Source organism: Anser anser (genome assembly GCF_964211835.1).
Source record: "Anser anser genome assembly, chromosome: 1".
NCBI classification, from domain to species: Eukaryota; Metazoa; Chordata; class Aves; order Anseriformes; family Anatidae; genus Anser; species Anser anser.
The window spans coordinates 22,035,196-22,047,563 of record NC_139720.1 but is presented as its reverse complement, the minus strand read 5'-3'; the positions used below and the strand labels follow the sequence as shown (position 1 = coordinate 22,047,563).

At 38.3% G+C, this 12,368-nt stretch overlaps 1 protein-coding gene across 8 annotated transcripts in view; it reads left to right on the top strand.

The window, feature by feature from the left end:
* The window catches only part of PLXNB2 (plexin B2), a 259,762-nt gene that overhangs the window by 234,330 nt on the left and 13,064 nt on the right, over nucleotides 1–12,368 (top strand). For all 8 annotated transcript variants that reach the window (XM_083819176.1, XM_083819180.1, XM_083819173.1 and 5 more), the window contains 7 exons: nucleotides 894–1,123; nucleotides 2,173–2,354; nucleotides 3,129–3,195; nucleotides 3,312–3,458; nucleotides 6,641–6,797; nucleotides 7,828–7,928; nucleotides 8,833–8,917. In XM_083819176.1, the coding sequence (XP_083675302.1) occupies nucleotides 894–1,123; nucleotides 2,173–2,354; nucleotides 3,129–3,195; nucleotides 3,312–3,458; nucleotides 6,641–6,797; nucleotides 7,828–7,928; nucleotides 8,833–8,917 (969 nt within the window). The remainder of the gene's footprint in view (nucleotides 1–893; nucleotides 1,124–2,172; nucleotides 2,355–3,128; nucleotides 3,196–3,311; nucleotides 3,459–6,640; nucleotides 6,798–7,827; nucleotides 7,929–8,832; nucleotides 8,918–12,368) is intronic.

Below are 12,368 nucleotides of genomic sequence, written 5' to 3'. Positions count from 1 at the left end.
AAACACTGAAGTCAAAACACATTCTGGATGCATGCTGTAAAACTGTAATGACAACAGCACAAAGTGCAGACAGTCTGAAATACATAGGACCAATAATAGCTACAGAAAGGGCCATCAGGAGGAAGTACAAATACCACAAAGCTGGAAACCACAAGACACTTAGTCTCTTAGCTTTGCTGGCTGTTAAGAAGTAAAGGGGTAAATGAATGCATATGAGCAATAAACTTTCAGAGACAGTGGATCACTATACTAATTAATGTGGTATTCTAGTCAATCAGCAATACTGGGTAATTGGAAAGCCTTCAGCTAAAATAGCTGCTCTGAAAGATGATTCCCTAATTGTTGTCCCTTTTAAGAAATTCAAAGCTTTTGAGTTCCACAGAAATGTTTCCATCAATTTCAACAAGCCATTTAACCTTCTTCCTTCCTGCCATCCCCTTGCTTCCAATTAAATTAGTGGGCTTTACACTTTAAACTTTATTTTCCTGGATTGCTATGTGTTTTTAAAAAGAACTTTTATTATTACATGGACTCAGAGAGAATAGAATATACATTGAAAAAAACGGTATTGCTCTGTCTATTTTTTGCTCTTTGCTACAATCCTATGTTCATATGTATAACTCACTCAGACATCCATTAAGGCTTTCCTTCAGTAGATATAAACAAGGAAACCATCTGTGCTAAAGACAGTTATGAGCATGTCACCAGAGGATTAGCTGTGGTCATAGTTGACAGGATAATTGGGAAAAATAGCAAGAGAAGATGTGAGATGAGATAGAGTTTTCAGTGTTGAGTTTCTGTTTCTACATTACAAGATACCCAAAGAGCTCATGCTACCTGGAAAAAAAAAAAAAGCTGCGTTTTTTTCAATCAACTCTTAAACTGTATTCTAGATCTAATGATAGAGATGGAAGACCATACAAGTGATGTAAATGAAGCTGGAATCCCAGTGCTGGACTACAAAACATACACAGACAGAGTCTTCTTCTTGCCCTCCAAAGACGGAGAGAAAGATGTAATGATTACAGGGAAGCTGGATATTCCAGAGGCTCGGCGGCAGACTGTGGAGCAGGCTTTGAACCAGTTCTCCAACCTCCTCAATAGCAAATCATTTCTCATTAATGTGAGTATTGAGGTAGATTCTCTTTGTCCTTTAGCTGGACATACCTATATGAGCAACACAGTAGGTTTGCAAGCACAAGTGAACCAAAGTTAGTAAAAATAAGTGATTTTCATAAGTTTCTGGTTCCAAAGTAGCTGATGGCAAATCTGTTGCATCACAGCCAGAGCTCCCTGGGGTTACAGAGAAGATAAGGTTTCTGTAGAGCCAGCCAAGTCGTATCGCATGGACTTGGTCAACATGACAGTGGCTGCAGGAAAACAAATATTACCTGATCTGCCATAAAAACTGCTGTTACAGGGTAGTCTGTTTTAGCCTTTTAAGAAATGTGGCATGGGGAATGCTTATTTCCTCCTGGTTCAGCTGGGTGCTGTGGTCACCAGTTACCTGCCACAAGCTGTCAGCTGGATTTCTATCCCAGAGTCCAAGACATAGGCTCCTCCAACCAGAAAAAAAATGGTCTATTCATGAAGATGATTGATGAGTGCTCAGCTCCTCCAAAAAGACACCTAATTGCTCACTGTCGGAAAATGAGCTGATTGTCAGACACCTAAATATAGATTTAGGCTTCTAACTTCTCCTTTTTAAATGAAGTTCCAGTGCTGAGCTAGTTAATGGTAGTATTACAGTTTCTGGCAGAAGAGAGTGCATTCCCAGGTGTACTTACTTAGATTAGTGTCTTTGTAATATGATGTGAAAGGACTGGGAATTTGGGGGAGAGAAAAGTTGATTTTCCTTTTTAAAAAAAATTGTCACAGAATACACCTTTTATCTTTTTTTTTTTTTTAATTAACGCATAGCTTTTACATAAGGATTCAGTTAAAATATATTATTTATATATATTATTCCTTGGGTTAGTCCAGTAGACAGTGTGTAATCATAGGTAACGTTTTCTTACAAGTAGTTTTTTCAAACTTCTGAAAACCTTTCCATGCTGTGCTTAGGAGTTAAAATGTTAAAATAATTTTCCTCATCTTCTTAATGCAGACAAGCATTGAGGCTCTCCAGAAACATGCTATCTGACTTGATTTTGTATTTGTTTTCTGTTTCAGTTTATTCACACGCTGGAAAACCAAAGGGAGTTTTCTGCTCGAGCTAAAGTGTATTTTGCATCTTTACTGACAGTTGCTTTACATGGAAAACTAGAATATTATACTGACATCATGAGGACGCTGTTCTTAGAACTGATGGAGCAGTATGTGGTGGCCAAAAACCCAAAGTTGATGCTAAGAAGGTTCGAATGATTGTGTTTTTCTGTAGTTCTCTGTTTTTCTGTAAATGTGTTTCTTTTTCAACATGACTATATTAAAAGACAAATTATCTGTGGAAGTCAAAAATACCCTGACCTGAGGATATTTGGAAAACAAGTCCACCAGAAACAGCTGTAGAAGGCAGAAGCAGGACTGTTGGCAACAGATTTCCTTATTCAAATTACTGTAGCGTAGAATCTGTATCAAGATTACTGAAGCATCTACCTTACCTCAAAATACAATAATGAACATTTCATTTACTTTTTAATCTAATTTTATTCCAAATTATCTAGCATTTATACCACACATCATCTCTGTAATGAGCACACATAATCAGCTTTCATTTTGTATTCAATGAAGGCTTGCTCTAATGTTTTTAACCCTCTTGTTATCTTAAATACATTACAAAAGGCCTTGCTCTGCCTATGTTGCAGCTTTGTAATCTGTAGGGTTATTTTCCCAGTATGTGCACAACTGGGTTAATTTTTTAGCTCTTGTTCTTACAGTATAGACACAATTTAAGATTTTGCATAAAGGCTGTGTGCTTTTCAGTAATGAGCTGAAGGTACCCAGGAATGATGAGCAATACAAAGCACTTATCATAAAGCAAGTACATGCTCTCAAGACTCTACAGGGAAATCATTGCATTAGGAAAGTGCATGCAGTTAAGCATGTAAAAATATTATATTTCAAGCAATGTTTTTCTTTAAAACTTTGTCATTAAGTACCCTTAACATACTTGGTGTTGTTTTTTTTAGATCTGAAACGGTTGTTGAGAGAATGTTGTCTAACTGGATGTCTATTTGTTTATATCAGTACCTCAAGGTAAGAGTTGAAGTCTGTTGCCTGTGGGGTTTTTTTATCAATAATACTTAAACATTCTGAATTGAGTGTATCTTTTGGTTTTGATGTATTTTATTTTATTTTATTTCCTTTAACAGGACAATGCTGGGGAGCCTCTTTATAAATTGTTCAAGGCCATCAAACACCAGGTAGAGAAAGGTCCAGTGGATGCTGTACTAAAGAAAGCCAAGTATACATTGAATGACACAGGCTTATTGGGAGATGATGTAGAGTATACACAGTTGGTAAGCAGTGCATGATTATTATAGTATAAATTATTTTTCTATTTAAAGTAAGACCTGTAGTGTTAAGTCTGTATGTACTTTCTGGACTACTATGATCTGCATAGAAGTTCTTATCATGGGCAATATTGTAGACAGTCTTACCAAAGCAAGTCTCCAAGAACAAAAATAGAGTTGTAAATTATCTTCTAAGCATTAAATCCCAGTCCTGCCACCATAGAATCCAGTTCAGTAAACCCCTTACGTAATTTTCAAGGTTTACCCAAAGAGTGTTTGGGGTGTTTGCCTTCTTCCCTTTTCCCATCTAAATTAATTAATTGATTTTTGTAAAATTATTGCACTAACATTGTACTTGGACTTCAGGCTGTCTCTCTCCCTTGATATTTCTACTTGTCAGTATATCCAATGTCATTTTAGAGTTCACTTTATTAGTATATCATGATGAGCTCCTTTCCAGTCCTGTAAGATGGCTCTGCAATATCCAAAACACCTTATGAAACTATTTCTGCACTTGTTTGTTGGTGAGCCAAACTCTTCTGAACACGAGCAACCAAACTGGCATTGAAGGAAGTTTATATCCCCATTAGAAGTTTAAATTCCCTACATGTAGTCGAGGAAGCTGTCTGTATAAGGCAGTCCTGGAGACCCATGTTAGATGCATCAAGTGGGATGAAGTGGACACCTCTGCCTCTTCCCCGTCGGAGATCTACGACCTCTGAATCTGATCTCCAGTGCCATGGTCCAGTTCTCTCTGTTACAAATTCTGCTTTGGCTTAATTCTGTTCACTGGCATGGATTTGCACCATTTTTTTTTCAACCAAACTCTAGAACTTGGGATTCATTGTCTTTTTAAAAAGCTGAAACACCCTACTTTTTAGCTGTTTAGGGATTGTAAATTCTAGTTTTTCTCCTCCTGACAGTCTTGCTGATTCTCTTCAGGATACAGCGAATATCCAAAATACAATAAATATCCAAGACATGGACTGTCCTTGAAATAACAAAGTTTTTTTTTTTTCCTCTCTGATTCCTTTTTTATTGGCATGATAGTAGTCATTTGTGTTTGTCTCCAACTGAGAAAAATGCAGTGACATATCTGCAGTGTTGAAAGAGATACTTAATAAAAAGTTTTCTTAAGTCCTGGTAAAAAAATCAGTATTTTGTGTATTCAGAAGGGATGCTGATGTGAGGAGATTGCTGTAGGACTTTGACTCATTGAATCACTCAACTATTGCCTAGACTGCCTGCAGGAAAAGTGTGTACTGGCCAAGAATAAATATTTTAAATTCAGTTGATATTTTGGGAATTAGCTGAGTTATCATCTGAGCTGAAAGTACCACCCATAGAGCCACACTAACTGACAGTGCTGTGTGCATTTTCTCTTGTGCATGGTGAAAAAAAAGTCTTTGCACTGTGCATCATGTAAGACTTCAAGGCAATAATTCTCTCTTCAGTCTGTTTCTTTTCATAAAAAAAAAAAAAAAGATGTCTACAATTAAGCTAATTGAACATAGTACAAAAGCAGAAAATTTGTGCATGTAGTCAGATGTGGGCAGAACAAGCATGCTATGCTACTTAGATATTAGACATTATAACATTGTACAGTAGCAGTATTTGGTCCAGATTCACAAATATCACATGAAACAATTGTCTGTGTGCATGCACGTAAGATGATGAGATATATACAGATAAATGTATGATGAAAAATTATGAATTGGGATAATATTGCTTTAAATTATTGGGATCCTTGATGATGTTGTGGTAACTGCGAACAGTTAGGGAGCACTCGTGCACCAAGGTCGGTTAAAGCATGAGTTAATTAGTTCACTTCTGCAGGAAAGTGAGACGTGGTGGGAGAGTACGATACAGAGCAGTTGTCTGCGCTCTAATTGTTCTTATTTAAAAGCTGAGTCTGTTTTGCATCACTGGTTACACTGACATGCTGCATACTGAACCAGCAGCAAAATCATGTCTAATTACCATAAAGCTAATAGGAAAAGGAAGGTGAAATCTCGTGATTAGTTTGAGAGTTCTGTCAAGGGACAGTGCAATCATGTTTAATTTCACTGCCGTATGGCATAGTTTTTCTTCACTGTTTAAAAATACCAACCATGCGTGTTCATTTCTGAGGTTTGACATGATGAATTTAGGTATCACGGTTGGCAGGACCATATCTGAGAACTCAGATGCTTAGGATCACTGGCTGATCTTGTGACATGCCTGGCCTCCAAAGCCACCCAACTAGCAAAAGATCCACAAAGACATGGTGTTGTACTTATTCAGCTAGTGAAGGAAAGAGGCTTTTTCCAACATCTGTTTGTTCTGGGTGCTTTTTCCTCCCATGAAGGTTTACTGGCCATCCTTTTCTCATTTGCTTTTATCTGTGTTGAAATTGACCTATCTATTGAAGCTACTTCTAAAAAAAATCCCCCTAGATTTAGCAAACTGCAGGCTTTTGGGGGTTTCTCCTTAACGTCCAAAAAAAAAAAAAAATGTCAGTACTATCAGAAAACAGCAATATTTTAGAACTAACATAAACTACTTAGATATACTAATATATGCTTAATGAACAGCTGGTCACTGGAGATAAAGTTACAGGACGTGGGCAAGTCACTACTCATCAGTTGAGCCATGTTAAATTCACCATATGTACAGTCAGTCTGCTCAGCGAGAAGTAAAACCAGAACTACAAAGATAGCATAAAGGAAGACAAAATTGTTCAGCTACAGTATTCTAGGAGCTCAGAAAAGTGCAGCTCCAGTGATTATTGGTAACTCATTAAATTTAGGCACTGCATTACTTGTGCATCGCTGTGTCTCAAGTTATCAGGCTGCAAGAGAAATGGTCCTGCTGCTTTGGACTTGTGCCTCCCCTTTGTTTTAAATTTTAATAAATTACCAAGACTCAATAATGGTATCATATTACACATAAGCAAATCTATTCTGCAGCTTTTCTATTTAGTCATAATGGGAAGAATTAACTGGAATTAAAAGAGCTGGTTGGCTGCATAACAGTGAAGGATCTCTCAAGGAATCCATAGTCGCATTGCAAATATGTGCTGCTGTGCAATAATCATTGCACAATAAATTTTAAATATGGTTTACATTTAAATCATCCAGAAAACTAGATTTAGAGGTAATTCAAGTACTGGTTTGTCTTATTAACCATATATATTCTTTCTTTTACAGACAGTAAATGTGTATGTACAAGATGGAGGAACTGATTCCACACCTGTGAAAGTGCTTAACTGTGATACCATATCGCAAGTGAAGGAAAAGATAATAGACCAAGTCTATCGAAATCTGCCATGTTCTCAGTGGCCAAAAGCTGAAAGTGTAGCTCTTGGTAGGTAGCTAGTGATCCAATATTGAGTAGGTGAAATGTGTTTTGTAATTTTGACTTTTCCCATTGCCAAAAATTTCTACAGAAGCAACATTGGAGAAAAAAAAGGGGGGGGGGGAGGTGGAGTTGAATTCACATTTAGCTGGTTGCAAATATAGAGCATTTTTCCACAATCTTAATATGCATTAAAAATTAATGCTTCCCTATAGAATTCTTTTTCCCGATTCTTAAAGTTTTGGTCTACTGTCATTAGTGTGCAAAGAGCCTGTTAATGACTGTTAGCACAAATGTATTCATGTCTGACAGAATCAGTATTTCAGGTACTAATTAATGTGATAATGACAGCATGGACAATTAACTGATGGAGAAGTAATGATGCAATTTCAGAAACCAGTACTGATTTTGACTTGCCTTTCTAATGATTGTTCAAAAAAATTATAAGTTAGAGAAGTTGCACTTTTAGGAGATGATGAGCCACCCAGCCTCTGAAAATCATCCTCCTTGAAGGCTTTTAGAATTGATGTACTCTTCTGAAAAAAAAAAAAAAAGAAAAAAAAAAAGAAAAAAAAAGTGATGTAACTTAAAAGGCCTAATAATCTTATAATAGAAGCTCTATTTAAGTAGTTTTGCAATATCCTCATTACTGCCTTAACCTGAAAGTAGATGATGCAATTTTTGCTCTTCAGATAATCCTAGTAAATTACTTAAGAATGCCTCTTCCAATCCACAGAAAATCCTACTCCTATATTTTGGTCTGATAGCATGTTATTATTGTATGCAATTGTAGTATTCTATGCAAAGGAATTTAACTTTCCATGGAAAATGATCTGAAGTCATGTACATGGCTGGGAATAGTTTGTGCAAGCTTCTGTAATGAAGGCCAAAGCAATAAATAACACACATTGTGACATGTGCCAAATTACTTTTAATGTTCCACAATGCATCGGTGGTTCTCTAAATTGAAACATTCTTGGAGTAGTTATTTTTGCACATGGTTAAAACTGTTTTTTTTCTCATTTTAATTGCTCCTTAGAGTGGCGTCCAGGTTCTACTGCACAGATCCTCTCAGACTTGGATTTAACATCCCAAAAAGATGGCAGATGGAAACGTATCAACACACTTATGCATTATAATGTAAGGAGGTGTTTCAGAGCAGTTGTTCACATCTGTTAACTGTTCTTTAGTAATAAATAAAATATTTATTTGTTTGTAGAGAAACTTCTGTGATACATAAGGAATCAAATGAAAAACTAGCTCTGAGTCTAGGCAGTAACAGCTTGGGGATCATGAAAGGCTAGGTCTGGACATATTGCATAAACATCTTACCAAAAACATATTACCTAAATGCAGGCACTTTGGTTTCATCATCATTGCAGTGTCCAAATCCAAATTCTCCTTTCAACATTCAAAAGCTCCCTGTGCCTTTGTTGGGTCTCATATTCATCTCTTCTTTTCTTTCTTCTGCCACTTCCTACCCCTGAGAATTATCTTTGTCCTTGCTCTGCTGCTAAATAGATTTTGGGTTGGTCTGGTTTGTTCAGCAATGCAGTCAGGAGAGCAGATGTTGATGTATCTGTACTGTCTGTTTTAGGTTTCATATTGTGCATACTACCAAACACATGCAATCCACTTATCTTGCCTTTTTATTCTATTTATCCCTTTCTAGAAACAGATATCCTGGTTAGGAAAGCTAGAAGTTAGTTTTCTCTCAGAAAGAGACAGCTCTGATTCTTCATGATAAAATCCATGTTTGCACAAAGGGCTCTGGCATTGGACTGATGAACCACTGAAGTCTTGGAAGTGCTTCTAGCATTTTGAGTAATCTCAGAGGAGGTGTTGATGTGATCTCTTATGAAAGGAGATGGGTGGCAGTCTGCTCTGAATTGCAGACCCAGTTGCCTAATAGACGTTTGAAGGGCAGCATTTATCATAGGTCCAGATACCCTGCAAAAGATTACCGGAACCACAGTTTAGCTGTTAAGAGGTTCAGCCATGCTTACTTCTTTTGAATAATGTCCCTGTGTTTGTATTTTCAAAGGTCCGAGATGGTGCCACACTCATCTTATCAAAAATGGGAATTTCCCAGCAGCCAGAGGATAATCAGCAAGATGTCCCAGGGGAAAGTAAGTATCTTGGGGCTGACCTACCTCCCAAAACAACTAGAAGTCAACCAACAGCAAGACAGTGACACTGTTGTCTTGATAGTGTTCACTGAGCAAATCCATGGAACTATATAAGGCGTATTTGTTTTGTGTTGCCCTCTATAAGCTTGCACTAGTTTTCTTTGTCCTGGTTATAAAAGCCTGAAATAATGAGGCTTTAACCATAATTGGTTTGACGAGTCCATAGCCCAGCTTAATAGAAAGTGCTCTTAGAAAACATATCGTGGATATTTTGTTTTTTAATCCCATTACATCTGTAGCCATAAAGTATGTTTCATGTTTCCAAAGCTTTACCTCTTTTTCTCCTTCCTTCTTCCTTTTATTACTTTCCTTTCCAAATTTCTTCCACTTATTAGAGAATTGAATGCACCATTCAGAACCACAGGACAGACCTGTTCCCCTGCTAATGGATCTGATGTAATTTCTGTATCGCGTTTTTTACAACTATATTGCTTTGAAGACTCATCTCTGTACATGCATATTTTGTGTCTCCCTCCAATGGCAGGCAATATTTCATCAGCTCTGTTTGCTTGTTTTCTTTCTGGGCTGTGTTGTCTAGTTGTGTTTATTCCATGTGTTATCTCTTTAGATTCAATGTTTTCCCTGATTTCTTTGTTTCAAGGTTTTCAATCCACTGTAAGTTAGTATCAGGAACTACCTTATAATGTTTCCTCTCTTTCATGTCACTAATACAGCCGTTACTTAATTCTAATACTGCTGCTTGCTACAATAAGCTGAACTTCTCAGTGCTGGAGACAGCGTGTTAGCTTGGAACCTGTCTTTCAAAGCTTTTAGTTCCCTGTGTCGGTACTCTGTCTAGACCAATTTCCTTTATCTCACAACCTCTTGAGACACAATATCCATTCCAGCCTAAAATGCACTCAGATTTTAATGGAAATATTTACTTGTAAATTCGTGTTCTTTGTCACATGATTTCCTTTACATTTTAGATGTTCAGTTTCTCTTATTTTTATCCTTACATTCAGTTATTTTACATGAGTTGGAAGTTAGATTTATGGAATGATAATTGTTGAGATCATTCTTCGTTCCATGAACCCATTTGATACACTTTTCTGTCTAGCATTGATTGCAAAAGCCATTGGTTCACCTAATAGTTTCATTCCTTTAAACAGATTTAGCGATCTTAAATTGAATAGGTTCCAAAGGCTCGGCAGTCAGACTGGAAATAATATACCAGAAATGTACATTTTTTCAAGGAGATGGCTCTCAGCTGATAGCTTTGACGTGTATTATTAGTATTTAACAAGTGTGCAGATTTTCATTTCATTAGTGCTGAGTGTTGGCCAGGAAATCAGGACAGGCTGAATTACTTGCCATTTATTTTTTAGTCTTTCCTCATGGATGCTTCCTGTCAAGACTTCTACCAGCATCCTTTAAGGTTCTCTCCCAGCGATCATGGCTATAACTCTGCTGCTATCCTCTCACCACGTTGCTGCAGGTGTTTGCCTTAGTTAGACAAGTGGTGGCTATTCCTTTATCACAGCAGTTGCCAACCCAGCTTTTTCACTTCATAAAACGTTCAGTTTAATACAGAGGGTAATGAAGTGCAGCAAGGTGAGGAGCCCATTCCTAGTCCCTCTTCAGTTCGGTTGCATCGATTGCTGAGATAACTGCAGAGGCGTTATTCACCTCCACTCTGAAGAAGTAGACCAGTGGATGGAGCCTGGTGGTAGCCTCAGCTTGCTTTCCCTTCTTAACACGAAGCGGTGATCAGTCTCCAGATCTGGGTTCCCAGTCTTCCATCCTCCCCACATCTTTGTGTGAGAGAGCAGAGGACCAGATCAAGCATTTTTATTTGTTTGTGGTTTCTTTTCTTCTTTTTTTCTTCTCTACAAGTGCATCTTTAGCTATTCAGTATAGTGAAGCTCTTTGAACACACATAATCTGTACTCCAAGATGGACAGACTCCTTAGCTATATGTGTGGCATATGAAATTGTAAAGGAGAAGCAGACTTCTGGGGACAGTGCTGTCACATGAGGGTTCTCATACACGAGAGAAAAAAATCTGTGCAGACAGCTCAGATCCCAAAGCATGGATTGAAGACAGCTTCCACCTTGTTTCTTCTCCACACCCTGTCTTGTGCAGTGGTGATGTACAAATTTGGGAAGACAGCATTTCGTGCCAGGCTAGCCCATTTTCTTTAACACCTAAGGGTCTTCAGAGCTAGTTGGTGCCAACTTGTTCTTTCAGAAAGCTATAAAATGTTACAGAGCTAGTGCAAAGCAAGAGCCCACAGCAACAGTGATTTGTGAGATGCTATGTGTATAAAAGGCAGAGGAGAGGATCAGAGGCTTCTCCTCCCACACATACGCATTTATATGACACAGGGATTTACAGGGCTGGAATAAATAGAAATCCTATCTCTGCTCTATGAATAAGGCTTGTGACGAAGTGGTTTTCCTTTTATCCAGTCTCTCATTAACTTGCACCTTTTGCATTGAGAAATGTCAGCTGAAGCCATTGACTGTCTGCCAAAGCACTAGGCTTTGCACAGAACGAAAATGTAAAACCATGTCCAGAGATGTTGCTCTAAAACCTGGCATTGCTTCCATGCTGCTTTTGATTCACAGCTTCTAACAGGAAGACACTGGAAGCTGGCAGTTGTGACAAATTAAATGCAGAATGCTTTGCTTCTGGAGATAATAAATGCAATTACTAATTTGTATCAAGATGGAGAATGGTTTCAATGATTTTATGCTAGGATTTCTGTACTGAACTATAAGCCAATGCAGCGTGTTCTGTTGAAAACTTATTCTGGGTATTTCTTTCTCTTTTGTTTTTTTGTGAAGGGGTTGGTGTTGTGGGTTTTATTTCTTTCTTTTTTTTAGTTATTCTGATGTGGAATAGCCAGAGGGCTGCAGATCAGAAATACTGATTAGCAGATGTGTGTAGGACAGCCCTTCCTCCACCTACCCCGAGCAGCAGCCTCTTCTCAGGGGAGGATGGAGCGAGCCTGCTGCAGGCCATGCAGCAGGAGGAGGCCAGGCTGGCTGCCACCAGCTGACTGGCCTCCGCCATGTCCCCACCTGGTTCGTGCCATTTTGTATCGGCCAAAGAATGCACGAGGGGCAGGGAGAAGCACTCAGGGGAAACATTTGACCCAGTGGGCGCAGTCCTCTCTCCACTTCCGGCTTGATGCATCTTGCGGCTACTACAGCCACAAAAGACAGTGTTCTCCCCTATATTTTACTTCCTTTGCTCCCTAGGTTTCCACTGGGAAGATGTTATCTCCCGGAAGTCTGGTCTCCTCCTAGCAACATGCTGCTAATACGTCTCGTTGCCCTCTCTTCTGCATTTCTCTTCCTCTTTCTTGCTGCTATTTTTAGCAATGAACTGGGATCTTTGTTTTGCAAAAAGTTCATCCGGTTGAGCTGCACTCCCTTTAAGCCC